The 21042-nt window shown below is 44.0% G+C and overlaps 1 protein-coding gene and 1 long non-coding RNA gene across 4 annotated transcripts in view; both read right to left on the bottom strand.

The window, feature by feature from the left end:
• The window catches only part of TAF4B (TATA-box binding protein associated factor 4b), an 81620-nt gene extending 72685 nt beyond the window's left edge, over positions 1-8935 (bottom strand). For 2 of the 3 annotated variants that reach the window (XR_008464990.1, XR_008464991.1), the window contains exon 1: positions 8458-8857. Coding sequence is in view for 1 of the 3 variants with exons in the window: in XM_054192342.1 (XP_054048317.1) it covers positions 8458-8773 (316 nt within the window). In the remaining 2 variants the exon portion in view is untranslated. Of the gene's footprint in view, positions 1-8457 lie in introns of all 3 variants that reach the window. The other variant, XM_054192342.1, reaches the window with a different exon arrangement.
• Positions 8936-9934: 999 nt separating this feature from the next.
• LOC128905183 (uncharacterized) lies at positions 9935-17891 on the bottom strand. The gene is made up of 4 exons (XR_008464764.1): positions 17773-17891; positions 17493-17690; positions 11298-11402; positions 9935-11045 (listed from the first exon to the last, which is right to left on the bottom strand). It is a non-coding gene; the product is annotated as an uncharacterized LOC128905183 (long non-coding RNA).
• Positions 17892-21042: the final 3151 nt, after the last annotated feature.

Raw genomic sequence — 21042 nt, forward strand, 5'->3', positions numbered from 1 at the left:
TCTCATCTAGGCAGGATGAAGCAGAGACTGATAACCTGTTGTTTCAAATGGTCTGGAATAATGGGCACCACGTATCTTTCCGAAGAGTCACAGAATCACAGAATGGTCAGGGTTGGAAGGGACCTCTGGAGATCATCTCGTCCAACCCCCCTGCCAGAGCAGGGTCACCTACAGCAGGTTGCACAGGAACACATCCAGGTGGGTTTTGAATGTCTCCAGAGAAGGAGACTCCACCACCTCTCTGGGCAGCCTGTTCCAGTGCTCTGCCACCCTCCAAGTAAAGAAGTTCCTCCTCATGTTGAGATGGAACTTCCCATGTTCAACTTTGTGCCCATTACCTCTTGTCCTGTCACTGGGCACCACTGAAAAGAGCCTGGAACCATCCTCCTGACACCCACCCTTTAAGTATTTATAAGCATTGATAAGGTCCCCCCTCAGTTGTCTTTTTCCCAGACTGAAGAGACCCAAATCCCTCAGCCTTTCCTCATAAGAGAAGTGTTCCAGTCCCCTAGTCATCTTGGTAGCCCTTTGCTGCCTAGTCTAAATAATGTTCCCTCTCCCTCCCTTCCTGCAGGAACTAGGCACAAAGTGCTAAAAATGCAAAAATCTGAAGCCGAGTTTCACACACTGTGTAATCAGTAAGTCTTAGCCAAGCTGTCGGAGGCTAGCTGCTCATCAATGCAGTTTGGTGCCCAGATGGGTATCACTATTTAACAGACTAGCAACTGGGCCCCCATAGTGCTGATGCCTTTTCACAGAATACAGGCCCACGTTTTAGAGCTAAGAGTCCTCCTCGACTGCACGCACAGTTGAGCTTCATTACTTGAGAATACACTTAGATCCATGCAATTTACAGTTCTAGTAGAACTCTCATGCAAAAATATAACCATCCCAGTTGCAAGGTAGTATACATTTTACTTACAACAAACAACAGATGGCTATACCAACCATCTAAAAAAAAATCTGGACATCGCATTGATTCTTGGAGGGGCTATAAACAACTGACAGGTCATAGATGTTTTTTAGGCATTGTTCCAAGATGGCACTACTGTTTCTATTCAAATTCTAAGTGTATTTATTGCACTTGAATCCCAAGCGTTTTTGTTTTTATTGTGGGTAGGCATACGGGATTCCCAGCCAATGCTGCATTCCACAAGCAGAGTCTTATTTGATATCGTGAGAACATCTAGCTCTTGTCCTCAGGCCATGTCTTTCAGCATTGGGATCATTTCCAACCAGCATTTCCCCATCTCATCTTTGTGGTTTGCAACTTTGCTGCTTGAGGCTTGATTGCTCTCCTGTCCGAGTAATCAGACAGTTCCAGGATAGTCTACAGATAAGATGATCTGACTTCTTCTTGAGTTCTCCAGGACACAAGTTACTTCATGAAGGAGCTTCAAGTATTTGCAGAGGACTCAGCTGATGGCAGTGAAATAGTACCTCAAAGGAGCCAAAGTGACACTTCCCTATTTTCAAGACAAAGACAATTCCTACTGCATTGGAAAAGGCACTGAATCCATACACGACACCCTCTTCTAGTTTGCTGTGTACTCCTAGCATTCACTGAAGTTAAATTCTTTAAATAGCGAGTTAGATGCTCAGCACATTGCAGTCATATATATAGAGAGCAGAGCTTTCTAAGGACCAGAAGGTATGCCAGTACCCTGCACTTACCATTTCTAGAACACTGTGAGCTATTAAACTGTTACAGAGAAATCTGAAATTTACAGAGTGTTGAAGTATGAATCTTAATTTTAAACCAAGAGATGCTATAAGCATTAACTGGTGTCTTGGTAGACTTCTAGTAAAAGACAAGATCAGTCCCCATTAAACCTCTGTCTCATTTCAATAAGAGGAGAACCAACTCGATTAATCCAGATTAATTTTGCAATGGGACACTTGTTTCCTTGGTGTTCACATGGGGACCAGCAGGAGGTTGAATTCCTCTAAAAGTACACATTCACTACTCTGTTGGATGGATTTTCACTTATTTCAGAAGGGCAAGCAAGGGCTTAATGCTGAATTTTAACACTGATTACCACCCTGCTCTAGGTGGGATTGAGCAAAGAAAAATTCTTGTAGAAGACAGCAAAACCTTCATGGAAGTATTACCTTCTGTCTACACAGATACTGTGGAAACTGTCACCAAAACCGTGTGATATTTGTCAAGTTGCTAGTACACAAGCCATATATAAAGGTGTTCTGAATACACTTGCCCCCTTCAACACACACCATTGGCTGCCCCAAGCAGACTGCCCAGTAATACACCACCAAGCAGTCATCTGGGCCTGGCTTCGAACTAGATGGCAACTGCACTTGGGAAGCTGCAAGTGAAAGTCTTTAGGTGTTGTGCCAACCAGGGCATGCTGTTTCACCCACCTGTTAACCTAGCCTGACATCCACACAAAGACCTTTGATTTCCCAGGCAACTCCTAGGAGAAGCCGATACTAACAAAGGCATCTCTTCGGCCTCCACCAAACTGGAAGTGTGCACTAGAAGAGGTCTGCAAACATGAGCTATGAAAACCAAGTGCCACCATAATATCTGACTGTTCTTAGTTCACCAAATCACCCCAGTAAGATCACTGAGCTTCACGAGTTCTCCAGCCTTAACACACCCTAGATTTGCTTGTTGGCAACAAGAATATTCCACCTGCTGCCATTTTTTTACATGGCTTCAGTTGTGATCAGAGACATTCCACCTCATTCCACCATTTTTTTTCCACTTCAAGACACTAGTGGAAAAGATCCAGTAGTGGACTTCATTCTAAAGGTGACCCAGATGGCAGAACAGACCTTAATCCTGACAATTTGAATACCAAGTCACTTAGAAATGTCTATTGTCATCTTTTCCACTTTGCAAATTATACCCATTTTTCTTCTGAAATTATCACAGTTTTCAGAGAAGTAGCTTCATGCAAAAAGAATTCCAAAAAAAGTACTTGGCTTTGGTTTTTGTTTAAGTGGTTAGAGCAGTACAAATTATTCATCTTTGATAGTTTTCAGAAGCTTTGCAACTTACAGCAAAACTGTAACATACAATCCTACCCACTAAGCACAGGCATGACAAATACTTGGTTCTCTAAGACCACTTGAAAAAATCTAGTGTTACAGACTACTCAAAATAACAACTCATGAGCTTACCTACTTTTTCAGCATCTTTGGGAAAAGAATACTGAAATATAATTAGTATTTCTTCCAGCTGTCACTTGTTTGTGTATGATGCTATTTTTACTGCTACAAACTGAGAGGTCTTTTAAATACTGCAGAAGCAACAGAAGCCATGCTCACATTCTCTCTCTTCTAAGGATAAAAACACAAGTTTACTATTCACCAATCTGTAGCTGTAATTCTTTGCAATACACTCCAATTGACTGTAAAATCTCAACAGCATTTAACATTAATTTTACTGAGCATCATATTTCAGTGCTTCAGTATTCAGAAGGCATCTGTTTTGTTTGTGAAAACCATAAATCTAGAAGTTAGCTTTATATCTTCTGCCAAGGCTTAAATCATAATCCCCACAGGGCTGTGCATTTAATGATATGAAGGCATTGTTTTGCTAGACACATTCAGTCCTGAAAGCAAAATCAAGTCTTACACAGCAGCTGAAATGTCTACTGCTTACAGCAGAAGACATTTACTCACTATTTTTAAAGTTTGACTTAGCTCCTCAAGTCTGCCAAAGCTTTGCTGACCCCTCCTCAGAAAAAGTTGACTGGTATCGCCCACTGTGAAGAGAGAAGTTTGCAAATACATCCTGATAAACCCGCTAAAATGAGGACACTGTTGGGATATAAAAGGTTGCAACCATGTATTAATTAGCCCCAACTAGTTGTCCTACAGCACCAGGATTATGCTCAGACTTCATGAGATTATCAGCATCCAGAAACTGCAGACTTTGAAGGAATCTAGATTTTTTTGTCTCGTTGAAACAAGGAATCTTTGGATAGACTCCTCCAACCGTAACAAAATATAAACTAAGTAGTATTTTAAAATGAGCACTTCCTCCTATTCCAAAGTGAAGGACCAGATGCAAATGTGAAAATATCAAATTCCTTATCTGGTTTTACAACCAAGAAACAACAACTTGAAGAGGGAGACTCAGAGTACTGTGCTTGAAAGATATTAGGCCAACTTCAACAGCAGAAGGTGGCAGCATCCAGATATGTTTACGAGCCCTTACCTCTTTCAGGTTACCTTAGTTTCTCTATCCAGTTAAGAGAAACCCAACAAGATCAGGCTCTGTACCACCCCATATAGCAGTTTTGGGATCCCTGCATCAGCTCTCTCCCTCCCACCCACAGGTGTCCGCACACTGACTGCCTGCCTCTTGCCATGCAGCCCTGGCCACCCGCCATGAACAGTGGTTGCACTTTCTGAACAGTCACCCACTATCAGCCTAGATAAGCTGTAGGCAGCAGAGAACCTGCCAGGCACAAGCCAAAACATCCAAGTGAAAAAAAAAAAAAACTGAGCTGCAAACAGAAAGCAAGAACCTGTACCTGCTGCCATTCCCCTCCAAGTCAAGTCCAAAGGAAACTTTATAAGGCAGCCATGCCTTGCACCAGCTTACTACTGCAAATTAAGGCAGGCTTGGGGCAACTTCTCTTTGCTGACACCATACTTGTTCAGGGACATTGGTATTAGCAAGAACAGAATGCACAAAACAGAAATACCCATAGCGGAGGCAGCTGATGCTACAGTGAAGAGTGCTGATAGCTGCTGTCATAACCCTGTAACCAGCAGCAGTGGCATCAGACAAGCTTTGTGAAGAGATTTCTGCTGTAAGCAGATCCTAAGGTAACAACTGAGGATCCCTAGCATCCGGTTGAGTTCTGTATTTTTTCATCCCTCCACAAGAGAAGCAGATACATCTTGTAATTGCCCTTTCAATGGCTGCCTGTAACAGGCACGCCAGGGGTAGAATGAAAGCCACAAGAGTAGACACAGAAGTGACAAAAAACTAAATTCAATAAAAGTAAAGAAGAAAGGAAACCAAGTAACAACATTCTCCTTGTTATTTTTATGCTCTTTTTCCACCTTCCATTTCTCCAAAGCAGTGTGGGGCACAGAGACACTAAGGTGAGCTACAGACATTTGTCATGGCCCATGGAAACCTTGTCACTCCTTGCTCTTCACAAGCCTTTAACTATTTCCTCCTGTTAACAGCACAGCCCAACCATTTTTCCCCCCTCAACATTAAGCTCAAGTTAACATTTCTTGTTAAGCAGATGGTCCATGACACGAGACATCTGCAGTTTTGAAAGCATCAGCACAGACCACTCAACCAGCAGAGCTGAGGTCTGAGGCAGTAGCACACTCGCCATGCTGGTCTGCTCTCTGCCAGTCCCATGGACTGCTACATGCAAAGCCTTCTGAAATGCTGCTAACGTGTTCCTGTCAACAAAGAGGGCAACTGAGGAAGGGTCCCTTTGGTAGATCATACAAGTTCCCTCCATTTAGGAAGACGCAGCCCAGTCATTCAGTCTAAGAGCTGATGGTATGCAAGGTCAAAATTCCACAACCAAACTTAAAGGCAGAATCTGTCCAGCTGAAGGTGCATAAAGGACACAGTCCCCAACTGGAATCCTACTGCGTGCTAAAACCCCCAGAGGTAGCCAGCTGTAAGCCGGGGGTGGACTCACACCTCCTGACTGCTAGTACAGGAGATATCGTGAGGGTGAAGGAGGAAGGCCTTGAGTACCAGCACTGGTCTAACAGCTGGCTACTCAGCTGAAAACCAGCACTTTGTAGAGGAAAATGTAGGAATGTGATGAAAAACCCTTGTTACTAATGAGCAACCCTGGGTCCTGCAAGATCTGGAGAACTTGTGAAGCTCAATGATCTGTCCTGGGTAACCAGGTAAAAGTGGCACTTGAAAGAGGGACAATCCGTGCTCAGAGAGCTGAGGAGTCAGATCTGGTCATCTGCATTTCCCACCTCCTGGCTTTATTCTGGGCAAGAGGGAGGGGGAAGCAGGGATGGAAGAGAAAGAACAGCCTAAATCCATTACTTCTGTGAACCTCCACTGCCCTACAAGCCACAGTGGCCAACATAGCTCCAGAGGTGCCATTCCTTCCTGCAGCCCAGTAGAAGCACAGGAGCAATGCCTGCTCCTGGCCACAAGCAGTTCACGAGCGCTTCAGGATGAGCAGTAAGGGCAGTGCTGCCCAGGCTCCCTCAGAACAGGCCAGTTCAAATACCTCCCTTTGAAACTCAGCGGGAGGATGCTTTCTGTATGCATTTTTCTTAGAAGGTGCCACAGGTTGAACGCTGTTATTTTAAAGCCAAGTGCATTCTCTCTTCTGTATCTTGTCCTGCACAGGTAGATTTTGCAATTTACTTGAAATACAAACTTTTCAAGCTTAAGAATTTGGTGGTTTATTCCACTTTCTTTTTTAAGGATATTAACACTTGTAGATTTGATGCTATTCACCTTGCATTTAAATTTCTGAATGATTTTATTATTCATCAAAAATTGAAATCACATATAAGACAGAGGTAGATTACTAACAATTACTCAAGCCAGAATGCTTTTTTAAATTGTCAGTAGGGCAATTATTTAGACAAGTTTCCCTGAAACATTGATCCATTTGAAATATGACAACTTCTACGCTCCTCCTGGAGCATTAGACTCCATACAGTTAATTTACAATGCTGCACAGGACCGGCACCTCTGAACTTACAATACAAAGTCTGCTTGCCTTGTTTCTTGTCCCAGAAGCAAGGAAAACAAGCTGATGCAACTAAAGGGTAACATTACTTTTGTTACATCTGCCTACTGCCACCATACAAGTCAGATGACATTCATCAGGATACCCTGATGTAATCAAACCCAAGCTACTAGGAAAAACTGAAGTTTCGCTAACTTGTAGTTCCCAAACTACAGGCAACTCACATGAGCATTCACCTTCACAGAAAGATGTTTAACTAAATGCTAATACATTCCAGAAAGCAAAAATATTAGAACCTGAAGATCTGAGGGGCTCCACTACAAAAAAAAAAAAAATATATATATATATTTCCATCATGGTTCATTTCAGAGGAAAGTTGTCAAGGATTTAGACTCATCCTTGACTTCTGACTACCCAGACATTATAGCATCAAGCAAGTGCTGGGAAATCTACAGTGAAACTTAGTGATTAAAGACAATATTTTTAAAAATTACATTAGCATTAAATATTTCCTTGAGAGGTGCATGTCTTTGATAAAAATACAGGGGAAAAAAGAGGAAAGAAAGGAAAAAAAGAAAGAAAAAAGGGGGGAAAAAATCAAATATGCACAAGCAGCACTAGAATTGATGTAAAACCAGTCATCCTTTTAAGCAACATCCTACCTGCAAGTAATTGCAACAGATGCTCCAACAAAGGAACTGTCCTGTCAGGAAATAATGATAGCAACAATAGCAATAAAGTGATTACATATCTTTGGGGTCTCGATATAGCGAGACCAAGAAGACCAGTGGAATCCAAGTCACTTTCTTTTTTTAAAAAGTATTTAAATACAGCCTGACAGTGAAGAGTGTGAAGTTTAGGACCAACAGCAGCTTCCTTCTTCCTCTTGTGAGCAAGTGCAGGTAGGAGCCCTGGCTAACCCTCTGCTGCTATCCAAAGTATTAAGCCACCTTTATCAGCACTACGCAATTCCTACATTGATGTTTCCTTTGCCGCTATAGGAAGTACATCTGTAAGGGTGGCACCTCTCTAAACTCTCTGTTTGCTTTATAGAAAAAAAAGCGTTTCAAAGGGCAGCATATAAGGAAATTTTAAGATCACGCTCCTTATGCAGGGTAATATTTTGTTTCCGTAACGGTTCGCGTCGGCCTGGATGTAACAGGGAAAAACAATTCTTGGCGGGGGAGCGAGGGCTGTATGACTTGCACCGTAGGTGGGAGTCGCTCCGCAGCCGCTAACCCACGCTCACGCTCCCCCGCGTTACCCCTTCGCCCAAGTTCCACGGAAGCCCCAACTAGCCTTTTTCAAGTCGCAAATTAAGGTAACTCGCCGACGGAGTTTTCGGTTAGTCCTGCCGCCCCTCGTGCTGCCCAGCAAAGTGAGAAGTTGCCTTAATCCAGAGGCTTCCAGATCCATCCTCCAGATACGCTATAAGCACCTCGGATGCCATAAGCATCCCCAGTGTTACATGCCTTAAACCCGTGTACGTTCCCAACGCCCCGCCAGACAGACACTCCCCCCCCCCAATTCCTAGAAGTTTGGGGCAGAAAAGCAACTTGCCCTAAACTTTTCGGCACACGCGTGAAAACAGCCCCGCGGGGCACCGGCAGCTGCCGCTCCCGTCCCGCCCCCACCTACCCCACGCCGCCCTGCCCGCCCGCCGCCGCAAGGGCAGGGCGAGGGGCTGCCGGCTGCCACCCCGCGCCCTCCCGACCTGGGCAGCGCGACATGCCAGGTTAAGTCGCGACACGGGAGCGGGGCAGCCCGGCGGCTCACTCACCTGGGGGCAGCTGGAAGTTGGCCGGCACCTGCAGGGTGGCGGTGGGCGGCCCCTTGGGCGCCACCGGCCGCGGGCCCGTGGGGGCGACCACCCGCGCCACCACGGGGGCGGCGGCCCGGCGCGGCCCCGGCGGCGGTTGCGCGTCGGCGGAGGGCGCCGGGCCGCCAGGCACCTCGCCGGGGGGGCTGCCCCGGTCGGGATCCGGGCCCGCGGCGGGGGCGCAGAGGAGCCCGGCGGGCGGGACGGAGGCGGCGGCCGCCTGCTCCGGGTGCCCGCCGGGCATCAGCCTGACGGGGGCCGCCGCCGAGGTGCTCATGGAGGAGGAGGTGGAGGAGACGGCGAGGGGACGGGCGGCCGCGTCGCGTCGAGCCCCGCGCCGCCCCGCAGCATGGCGGGCGGGGGGGGGACGGACAGGGACGCTCAGGCGCTGCCCCGGCAGGCGGCTCGATCGGGGAAACACATGGTGGCCCCGCTCCGCCGGCCGCCGCGCACGTGGGCCCGCCCGACCCGGCCTCCCCTGCCGGCGGCGGGAGGGAGGGCGGGGCGGAGGGAAAGGAGGACGGGCGGAGGGCGGGCCCACTCCGCCGGCGCGGCCCTACTGCGGCGGCGCCCGGCCCAGCACGGCCCCGCCCGCCCCTCAGAGCGCGCCCGGCCGCGGCGAGCTGTCCCTCAGCGAGCCCGCCGTGTTTACAGAGCCATGCGGACGCCGCGCAGGCGCTGAGGGTTGGTTCCCCCGGCCGGGTGGGCGCTGAGGAGAAAGTTGGCGGCCGCCAATCCCCGGCTGCCGTCCTCTCTCAGAGCCCCGTAGCTGAAGCGTGGGTGATGGCTGCGGAGGTGGAAGCCCCTGAGGGTACCTGGGGGCTGCAAGTGTCCTCGGGGCTTCCCTTAACGACAAAATGAGCTCCAGCAAGTGCGAGAGGTTCCCCCCCTTCGCCATCAGCTCAGGACCGGGCTGAACCGTCTGGCAGGGCGAAAGCAGCGGCTACCTGTAAGGATGAAGGGGACCAGGTTGTCTCATTCGACCTTCACGCCCAGGGCTCGATTTGAAGAAAGGACATGCAACTCCCTCCCCTTGCAAAGCAGTCGTCATCCTTACAGGAAACACACAACATACCTTTTAAAAACAATTCAATAAACTAAAGGTTTTTGCTCATTTGATAAGGGTATCAGCATGACTTTCAGTAATCCTGTTTTGAGGTTTTTACTTACCGTAGCCAAGTTTGGGCTAAATTTCAAGAGGTTTCTGAAGAAAGCTTATGCACGTGCTTCTCTTTACCCAAAAAACTTGAGACCTGCTGCTCATCTACACAAGCTGAGCGCAGTGTAAGTGATTACAAAAACCAAGGCCTGGTGTATGGTTCATTATATGTGTATGAAAAGCACAAAGTCCAACAAAATGTTAGGAGAGCAAAAAATTATTTTCATTTTAATTACTCTCATATTAAGCATCCTTTGCAACTATGTTTATCAGGTAGAAATGCACACAAGAAATTCTAATACTTGAGGATACACTGAAAATCATATAAAACATGAACAGAATGCAAAAAAATACACAACTGTTTTCCATGCCCTGATACGTAGTCCCATGCACTGCTGCTTACAGGTTTGTCAGACCGCCGGAGCAAAGGAAACGCTCCTCTCTTTGACCATTTCCGTTCACAGCCTTGCTCGATTTCACAGTATTGCTGCTCTAAAATGCTGCCAGCAGCAGCTGAAACAGCTACAGAACAGAAAGCGCTTCAGATGAGAACTGAAAGCGTACAGCCACAGCTTAATTTCCAGCGTGGTAACAACACAGGTAACTGTACCCTCCCAAACTCCACTAGGACAGGTAACAACAGGCATGAAGTCACATGGACTAGCTGAATAAGTGCCTTAGTCTTTTCCATGTCAAGTTCATTGTCCCATGCTTTCACCACTATTGTTACACCGGTAGCTTTAACGGATTGCAGAAAGCGCAGCTATCGCACCTGCATTTGCAACAGACCAGGTGAGAAACAGAGTGCTACAGAAGCCTATACTTAAGAACACAGAAAAACCCTATTTAGGGTCCAAACACGGTATTTGCTCTCTCACGCAGCATCCCCTCTCCCTCATCACCGCAGCTCTTGCCTCGCCTCAGCTCTCAGCGTGCCAAACAACAGCCTGAAATCCCAAAGAGGCGGCAGCAGCAATGGTCACTGTTTCCAAGTATAAGAGCGGGCTAAGAAGACGTTGGAAGAGGAGGCGATGGCACAACACCAGAGGGAGGTTCTAACACCTTAGAGCTCTGCCAAGTCTGAGCAAATTACATCCCTTCTTATACACATGAAGCTGTCTTAACGCACACAGAGTGACAACCTGGGTAGAGTGGGTTACCTCCCATGTGCCAAAGGATGCTCGGAGACCAGCAGACAGGGAAACTTCAGTTCCTGCAAAGACCAACAGTGATGGCTGGCAGAAGGAGCAGGACGCAAGGGAAGGCACACTGCCCACTGTTCTTGGACTTCAAGGAGAACGGAGTTGGCTTATGACTTAAGACCAAGTTTTTCTCTTCATGGGGCCATTCAACTTCTGAAGGAATCTCTGAGACTCAGGGGTGAAAGCATCTCCAAGACACAAAAAAAAACAGCTGAAGAAGACAAGCATACGCAGTAAAGCTGCAAGACAGCAGAGTGTGCAAAGAGGAAGCAGAAAATACAGGATAGCGAGAGAAAAACATACGGACACTGCAAAAGGAGCAAAGGAAATTATATGAAAGACAACGCAGGAAAAGGTATAGCACAATGATAATAAAGAGAAAAAAAAACACTGAACAAAGCCCATAAGATTTAGCAATATGTGTATCTTAAAAAAAATACCGGGCTAAGTTAAGGTGACATAAGTGTCCTCTCCAAACAAAGCAGATGCACCCATCGTTCCATGAAACTGCACAGGGAATAAAAGAAAGGGTTCCTTTTTTCACACTGGAAAAAAAACACGCGTTGTAATAGAGGACTTTAATATTACCAGCATGCAGTCTTCATTACCGAGAGTAAAAGAAATGCAAAGAGTCAGTCAGAATAACAAGGAACAAAGAATCTGGAATTTTAAAGCTATTTTCATAACTGAACAGATTACAGTACATGTAAGGAAAGTTATTTTTGTCACCACCTGGAGCTTTGTGATTTTTAATCTTTATTTTCTTGTGTGACTGCTACTACCAAAAAAACATTGAATGCATTGAAAAACTTTGAATTAAGTCATCATTCTTGTCTACAGCTTTTTTCCTGAAGACCTTGTCCAGGACATACTGATAAATATGGTACTGCTTTTCAAAGTCAGCTGAAGATATATCTAGCTGCTCACTCCACGAATTTCCAGCCTTGGAGAACTGACCTGCTTTTCTACTTCAAATAACCCATGAATGGACTCATCTGATATTCATGTAGAAACATCTTCTTTACCTTCCGGACAGAGGAAAGCGTTACTGCAAACAGTTCAGATTTCCTTCCCAGGAGCTATTAGGTTATAAACTATATTTAAAACACAAACCAACTCCAAAATTCCTGTCCAGAGAGCAGCCCTTAACTCTCCCAAAGACAGATCTTTATAAAGTCCTCACATCTTACATCAGTTTCACATCCAACACTTCAGTTTTAGTGTCCTAACAACCCTATAAAATCCATCTAATATGCTTCAGGGTTTTTAATCTGTCAGTGATCCTTTTTACAAAAGTTATATATTCTCTCAGATTGATAAATCATCAATTAAACACAACCGGCAAATTAGCTGGAATGAGAAACTTGTAATATTTGCCTTAAGCTTTTCTTAAATGACAGAGACTTGGCAGCACTACAGAATTAACTTAAGCATGTAACTGCAACATGAGGGGAAGAAATATGTGTGAAGATTTAATCTTATTAGTTAAAATAGTTCATTTCAATGGGAAAAATGAAAAGCTTACCATGAAACATGTTAAATAGTAACAAAGAATACTAGCTCTTCAGGAAAAGATGCTGAAAGAAACAAGATAGTGTAGATAAGAGCAGTAAAAATCAGGGAATAGAAAATTTCACACACAACTAAAAAAAGTGAGAATGAGCTAGCTGGAAAAGCAGAAAGAGAAGATATGGCCAAAAAGATTAAGTAATGGGAATACAGTTGCAAGTGTGAATTTAGTTAGTGATGAAAACTATCACGTGAAATCACCACTGGCTATTTAATATCCTCAGAAACCACACCTCTACATTAAACTGGTGATTCGAGTAGAGTTTTTGGGGTTTTTTTCTAAATTTATAGTCAGTGTTCCAGTCTCCCCTTTTTTTTCTGTCTTGAGTGATGATCTTTTACAGAGGTGCCTCTTTCTTTTAGACATTCAGGTGACAGATGCCAAACATTACACTTACATAAATAAGTCAAACTGCATTCCGTGAGATACAATACACTGCAGCTTCAAAACCTTATAAAATATTAAAAGTACAACAGGAAGGTACAACAAAAGAACTGGGCATACGTTGTGGATGCCCCATCCCTGGAAGCGTTCAAGGCCAGGCTGGACGGGACGTTGAGCAGCCTGGTCTAGTGGGAGGTGTCCCTGCCCATGGCAGGGGGGTTGGAACTGGATGATCTTTAAGGTCCCTTCCAACCTGAACAATTCTATGATCCTATGGTTCTAAGCGATAAAGCTTGGTTGACTATACTGAGTTACTAATAACAAGAGCTAACTGAACGTGGAGCTTATCCATACGGTGAGGCATGTTAAGTCCCAGCAGAGGAAATCCCATCTGGATCTGTAACTGCAGTTCCTGCTGGTTTGGGGAACCCAAAGCTACATCTTGAAGCCACAGAAGTGATCTGGTGAAGGGGGAAGGTCAGGGAAGCACACGCACTTCACAAACTAGGCTTTAAGTGAGGAAGAAAGATCAGAAGGCTAAGTGAACAGAGGGAGAAAGGAGGGAGGAATGGGCACAAGCAATAGAAATGCATAGCTGAAAATATACAGTAACAGGAAATAGGTACAGGTAAAATGCCTCTGCAAAAAAGATTCACAGTGTTAAGGCCTGAGCCATCAGGTACAAATATATTCTCAATGGAAAATGGAGAGTATAAAAACCCAATGGGATCTAAGACTTAATATTTTAAGAATTATATAACTGTATTAAGACGTCATACTGGATACCACTCGCTATCTGGTAAAATACACTAAAAGAAAGCAGTTTTATCACTGAAGCTGCAGTGGCCTATAATAGTACAGTATTATGTAAAGTGACATTGCTAATCTATTTTTCATTAATAACGTACAGTGTTGCAACACTCAGTAAACAAAACAGAACACAAATCAGAACTTTACTGGACTCTTAATACCACTGAGCAGTAATTATCCCTTTTGCAAAAAGTTACAGTAGAAAAGGGTAAAAAAAAGGGGGGGCGGGGCTGGTTCTGACAGATTTTATGTATCTTGTACCAACACTAACCAGGGAAATCATCATGTCCTGGAAAATGCGTGCATAACTATTGTGGCAAATATATGTGCAAGAAACAAAAAAAAAACCAAAAGGGCTACCAAGATGATTAGGGGACTGGAACAGCCTTTTGTGAAGAAAGGCTGAGGGATTTGGGTCTCTTCAGTCTGGAAAAAAGAAGACTGAGGGGGGATCTTGTCAACACTTATAAATACTTAAAGGGTGGGTGTCAGGAGGATGGGGCCAGGCTCTTTTCAGTGGTGCCCGGGGACAGGACAAGAGGTAATGGGCACGAACTTGAACATGGGAAGTTCCATCTAAACATGAGGAGGAACTTCTTTACTTGGAGGGTGGCAGAGCACTGGCCCAGGCTGCCCAGAGAGGTGGTGGAGTCTCCAACTCTGGAGACATTCAAAACCCACCTGGACATGTTCCTGTGCAACCTGCTGTAGGTGACCCTGCTCTGGCAGGGGGGTTGGACTAGATGATCTCCAGAGGTCCCTTCCAACCCTGACCATTCTGTGAGTCTGTGAATATATGCCTCTTTGCACAGTGCAGGATGAACAAGCATATTGAGTTTAGCACAGCTGTAGCTCTAGAAAGTTTCAGGAAAACTACAGAGCTCAGCTTAGGAAGAATCAAATCCATTCAGCAACTCTTTGCACTGTAGACAATTACTGCCTCTTAGAGCTTCAAAAACATTATAACAGCCATCATAATTTTTTTGCAATTTAGGTATTTTTTCTCTTTTTCTTTTCATATGCTTTTTCCCTTCTCCATTTCTGCAACATGAATTTCAATATCTTTTGCACTGCAAATCTGTGTAAGACAAAGTGATTAATACCACTGATTTCCAATTGTGATGCTACAATCTATTTAGTTATGTTCCATAGCAAAAATTGTGCTGCCAAATATTGGTAAAGCATTTCAAAGCGATGCAAACAGTCAGAATCAGACTTATAAATCAGATGATGGTGAATTAAGAGACTGCTGGCAACCAACAGTGGAGTTCGCAGAGGGGCTAACCTGTGCTGCATCCCTCTCCCACCACTTAACACCAGCCACAATAAAGCTGAGCGAAAGCTGTAACACAAACTATGCCAGTAAAATCTGAAATCCAACTACAGACAAATTAAAACTGGTGTTCATGTTCACCTAGCTCCTTAAACAGAGACTGGAATTCTGTTGTAGCACATAGGATGTTTTCCTATTCTTTCATGCTGTGCCCTAGTATTAAACAAGCTCAGGTGTCAGTTGGATCTATACACCGTTAGGTACTTTCCAAAATTTTTTTAAAAAATGTACTATATTTAATTGTGCTCATCAGCATTTTATAAACACATAGGTAGTTATGCCAGGTATTAGAAATTTTTATTTCTAAAAGAAAACAGAACACAGAAGAATTAACACTCTGGTGAGTATTCCAACTTTGTTGGGGAAATAAGCCTACAGCACAGTTATTTTTTCCCTAGGAAAAAAAAAAAACCAACCCAAACCCAACCCAAACCAAAAAAATCCACTACTGACTAGAAAAAGGACATAGCAAATCAGTTTCATTAGGGCAAATCATGAATTCTCCTTCAAAGGGCAGGGTTGTGTCCCTGTTTTCCTTCATCCTCAGAAGTATCATGTTGTAGGAAACTATTGCTGTAGTGATGCGTTTAATTTCCACCTCCCTGTGCTTGCGTATCATCTTGGATTAAGCAGGTGCATGATTTTCAGCTGAACTGTTGGCCATCCACTGGGAATTTGTAATTTGATTATCCCTTAACACACACAAGGCATAACAGCACAGAAATATGATTTCTGACCCTGTAACTGCAGTCTTGCTGCATTCTTTTAGTTCCATGGATGTTTCAAGCAGGCTGGCTTACTTAATCAAAAATAAGAAAGTGCCTGAAAAAGAACACCTGGATTTATCTTTTTACTTCTTTTGGTGAATAGTAAAAAGATCAAGATTTTATTCTTCCTCTCCCCCTACCCTGTTCACATATTTGAAGGGGCAGAGAGATATTTTAAACTTTGAGCAAATGTTAAAACAAAAAAAATAGCCTAATTAATGTCAAAAGCATTAATGCAAGGCAAATGAATTGCTTAACTTCTTCACATATTTGGTAAAGTGTGTTTACATGTTGCTCCTTCTCCCATTTTCTCTGTGCTGTTTTCCTAAACATCCAAGTCACAGTCACTCGAGAGATGAAACGCACACTGAATTTCAAAGCACACATTCGTTAAAATTTGTTATTCAAGCTGAAGGCCTAGAGTCAGTCAGTAGGAAGCCCTAGGTACCTGTAGTTAGGCCAGGTAAATTTGAATCCACCCCTTCTCTCTTATTGGAGGAAAACAAAGAAAAACAAAACACAAACCCCAAAACATGATGAGTTTTTTTCCCCACCAACTATCACAGACTCACAGAACGGCTGAGGTTGGAAGGGACCTCTGGAGGTCCTCTGGTCCGACCCCTTCCTGCCCAAGGAGGGCCACCTAGAACCAGTTGCCCAGGACAATGTCCACACAACTTACAAATATCTCTAAGGATGGAGACTCCACAACCTTTCTGGGCAACCTGTCCCAGTGCTCAGTCACCACCACATTAAAAAAAAAAAAAGTATTTCCTGGTGCTCAGAGGGAACCTCCTGTGTTTCCATTTGTGCCCGTTACCTCAGGTCCTGCCACTGGGCGCTATTGACAACAGCCTGGCTCCATCCACTTAGCATCCTCCCTTTGGGTATTTATAGACATTCATAATATCCCTGAGTCTTCTTTTCTCCAGGTTGAGCAGTCCCAGGTCTCTCAGCCTTTCCTCATAGGAGAGATGCTCCAGTCCCTCATCATCTTCGGGGCCCTTCACTGCACACTCTGCAGTATGTCCATGTCCCTCTTGTGCTGGGTGGCTCAGAACTGGACCCAGCACTCCAGGTGTGGCCTCCCCAGTGCTGAGCAGAGAGGAAGGATCACCTCCCTCGACCTGCTGGCAATACCTTGTACTACGTTGTAAGTGTTAAAGTAACTGCTCCAAAAAAATGAAAATACTGTACTCCAATAATATTTTTAATGTATATTTTTGCATATACTCTAAAGCCTGTATTTTCCACTTGTGATAGAAACAGAAGCTATTAAGCTATGAAGAGACCACAGCATGTCAGAAACACTGCGATAAGGATCACTACAGGATAAAACATTGCTATCATTTTCATCATTTTCAAAGACAATGATAATGTCTTATACAACCCACACAAGTAGCATGTTGCCATACACCTTCCTACACTGCTTCTTGCATGAATCGTTCCCAACAGTGTCTTACGCTACTATAAATTAGCAGCAATCACTATAGCTCCCAGCACTATCAATCTACAGAGACACTACAAAAGTCACCTAACGTTGTACCACCAGATGTTAGGGGAGATTTCATACATCAACTTGAATGCACAGGTGTCACCTGGAATAATTTTTGTGAGATTTTGTATACCAGTTGTATACTCGTTTCCTATAAAGTCATTAACACATACCTGTTGTGGCTGGTTTCTCCTTATTATAGCAAGTTCAATGGTTTTTTTCCACCAGATTTCACAGCATAGCATACAATGAAATAATTAAAACAAGTATACTTACCAAGCATTTCACGTTTTCATGAAGGGAAGAAGCCCAAGCTTTTCTTAAAGCATTTATCATGTGCTTGGTACTGGATTACTTTTTAGCAAAGTTGCTTGCTAATTCAGTGGTGTCCTTTTGAGCTCCTGTAGTTTCTTCTGGGTAATTCTTTTCCAAAAACTTTTACCCAGTTTTAGCATTACCACCAACTGCATTGGCCTGTGGAGGACAGAAAGGAAGTTATAAATCTCACCACGACATACATTAACTGCTGTGATCAATCTTATAAAGGCTTGCGTACATTTCATACTGGACTCCCTCGCAATATGCGGTGCACAAATTGCCTGTCTGCCAGGTCAATGATTTCCCCTTGCAGCTTCTGTTTAGACTCTCCTAATGTTTCAATACTTGATCTTAGAGTATCTGGGAACATAAATATATAAGAACAGCAGTTCTTAACTTTTTCAGGCCACACATGTCTTTACCTAAATTATTCTAGCAACTCTGTGTTTGCTAAAACCTCTTCTGATGTAGCACCAGGGGAAGGACAGACATTTCAAAGACATTTAACACAGTACTGTGAGCAATAGTTGAAGAAACCCAAATTAAATCCTGTCCATAGGAGAAGCATTCTGAGTAAGCCAGGATATAGAATACTTCTCCAACCAATATTCTTCTTCTAACTTCTCTGACTAAATATTCGGGGCTTTACAAATGCCATGTTGCTTGTGGTTGGGGTTTTGTTTGTTTGTTTGTTTGTTTGTTTTTTTCTCTCCAATTAAAAGCCAAGAAGGTGTGTTTGGAAGAATTGCCAAAGTTTGGTACCTATTTCTTTACATCAGAGAGGAAAAAAAAAAATGGAGAGCATACACAGGGTTTCTCTCAAATGGAATTACAAACTTTTTCGAGTTTCACTGACATCTAAATTGCTATCAGAGCGTCGTGAATTGAGGAATGTCCACATGGTCTGATGTGCGAGACTCGCTTCTAGTGCTGTAGCTGTTGTCTTTTCTTGCAGTAACAATTCAATAAATATTTGTAGTGATTCAACAAGGCCGAGTGCCGGGTCCTGCACTTGGGTCACAACAACCCCATGCAGCGCTACAGGATTGGGGAAGAGTGGCTGGAGAGCTGGCCGGCAGGAAAGGACCTGGGGGTGTTGGTTGACAGCCGGCTGAATATGAGCCAGCAGTGTGCCCAGGTGGCCATGAAGGCCAACAGCATCAGAATGCTGTTGTATCAGAAATAGCATGGCCAGCAGGACTAGAGAAGTGATTGTACCCCTATACTTGGCACTGGTGAGGCTGCACCTTGAGTATTGTGTTCAGTTTTGGGCCCCTCACTACAAAAAAGACATTGAGATTCTGGAGTGTGTCCAGAGAAGGGCAATGAAGCTGGTGAGGGGTCTGGAGCGCAGGTCTTACGAGGAGCAGCTGAGGGAGCTGGGGCTGTTTAGCCTGGAGGAAAGGAGGCTGAGGGGAGACCTTTTCGCTCTCTACAACTGCCTGAAAGGAGGTTGTAGCGAAGTGGGGGTCAGTCTCTTCCAGGTAACAGGCAATAGGACAAGAAGAAACGGCCTCAAGTTCTGTCAGGGGTGGTTTAGATTGAATATCAGGAAAAATTTCTTCGCTGAAAGGGCTGTCAAGCATTGGAACAGGCTGTCCAGGAAATTGGTTGGGTCACCACCCCTAGAGATAATTAAAAGATGGGCAGACGTGGTGCTTAGGGACATGGTTTAGTGTTGGTTTTGGTAGTGTTAGGTTAATGGTTGGACTTGATGATCCTAAAGGTCCCATCCAATTTAGACAATTCTGTGATTCTATGAAGAATTATCTTCCCCTCTCTGAAGCTTAATAATAATAAAAAATTATTCTAATGTAATAATTTAAAAATCACTAACATTTTTTAAATTTAAAAGCGAAGTGGAAGGCAGGCAGAAATTTCATCTGGGTTTACTGAGGAGCTGATTATGACCTTCTCCAGCCATGCTACAACTTTGTCAACTAACCATGTCCTTGTTGGCCAAACAGCCAACACACCTCTGCCAATCCTGCAGACAAGGTTCCATCAGCATTTTCTCAAATTAAAATGAGAATGGCAAGAATGGTGGTTTTCACTTTTACAGTGAAAAAAGTACATTCAGAAAGTTGTTTTTCTTTTCATGTTAACAATACAGTCATTAATAAACCAGTTGTCAGATTCTGTAAATCCTTAGCTTTTCATGGGCTCATTGCTTGATCTACCCAACGCCTATCTGTGTGCCCCAGAATTCTTTCCCAGCTAGCTCAAAAATGCCTTTGAAGTATTGTGATGGCTTACAAGCACAGCGGTCTGTGTTTTGGTCCGAGTTCATTAGAGATGAAAGAAATCCACAGGACGGGGAAAAGCAGATGGTGGCTAGGACTTCCCTGCTTTCTGGCTCTTGGGAATCAAGCAGAGAACATGGACTGTAATCCAATTAACTACACCCTTGAGGCAAAAACTAGGGAATAAGAAGCAACTACAGGCACGTCCCAGCAGGACAGGGAACCAACGAAGAAGGCAGTGTGATGGGCACATCGTGGTATAGAACAATAGAAGGCTGCAAAGCAAATACACTACCATTTGCATTGGTAAGTAACTGCTATTCTATGCTCACCTTGGGAAAAATAAAAACAAAAAACCAAACAAACATGCAATAATTAAGAAAGGAGGAAAGAAAAAAAATTAGGACATCTCCTTACCTTTTGTCCATAACCTCCAAGTTAAGAGTCCAAATCTCAGAGCAAAAAAGAGAATTGGAAGGGAAGCAATGCTTACAGCAAGAATGGCTATTACCTGACATATTAAATTATCTGAAAGGCAGCTTTCCCCACAAAGTTTCTTAAATGGAGACAACGCAAAGTGATTACTTACTCACCAGTTCTAGCAGCTATGTTAAAGCCATCAATAGCATTAAGAGGTGTGATAAAAATGGCAAAAATACCAAATTGATAAAACTAGCATTTACGGTATCACCACAGTAATGAGAAATACTTACATAATAAAAGTATCCATTTGGAAACAAAGATAGGTCAATAAAGAAGCGATATTCAATATTTAACTTTGTCTTCAGATTTTTTATTTCATTGGTGGCCAGAGACAGAAAGAAATTGAAAAAATATGCGGACCATACATAAAACTAGTGTAAGACTTAAATGGATCCTTATGCCCTTCAGTCCTTTGCCTCAAAGCAAACGTGATCTGTGATTTTGCCTTCACCAAGGCACGTACAATTAAAGGTCTGGGGGAGTTTTAATCCATTCTACAGAATAATTGTTCTGCTTTACACGTAGCCAAAGCCCATAAGCTATTACAACATTCTGGTGTAATATTTTCCTCCCTCCTCTCGTCCTACTAAGTCTGGAAGATACTTAATCCAAAGCTGCCTGAGCTGTAAAGGTGGACACCGCTCCTGTCTGCACTGAGGAGATCAATCCACTGCTGCAGCTTCCAGCTGCCTCAGCTGAACCCATGCCAGAACAGAAAAGTCGTCAGCATGTGGGTCCAGGCACTGGAGCTTCATCATCTCCATTGCCACAACGGTCTCTGG

Source organism: Rissa tridactyla, chromosome 2, assembly GCF_028500815.1.
Source record: "Rissa tridactyla isolate bRisTri1 chromosome 2, bRisTri1.patW.cur.20221130, whole genome shotgun sequence".
NCBI lineage: Eukaryota > Metazoa > Chordata > Aves > Charadriiformes > Laridae > Rissa > Rissa tridactyla.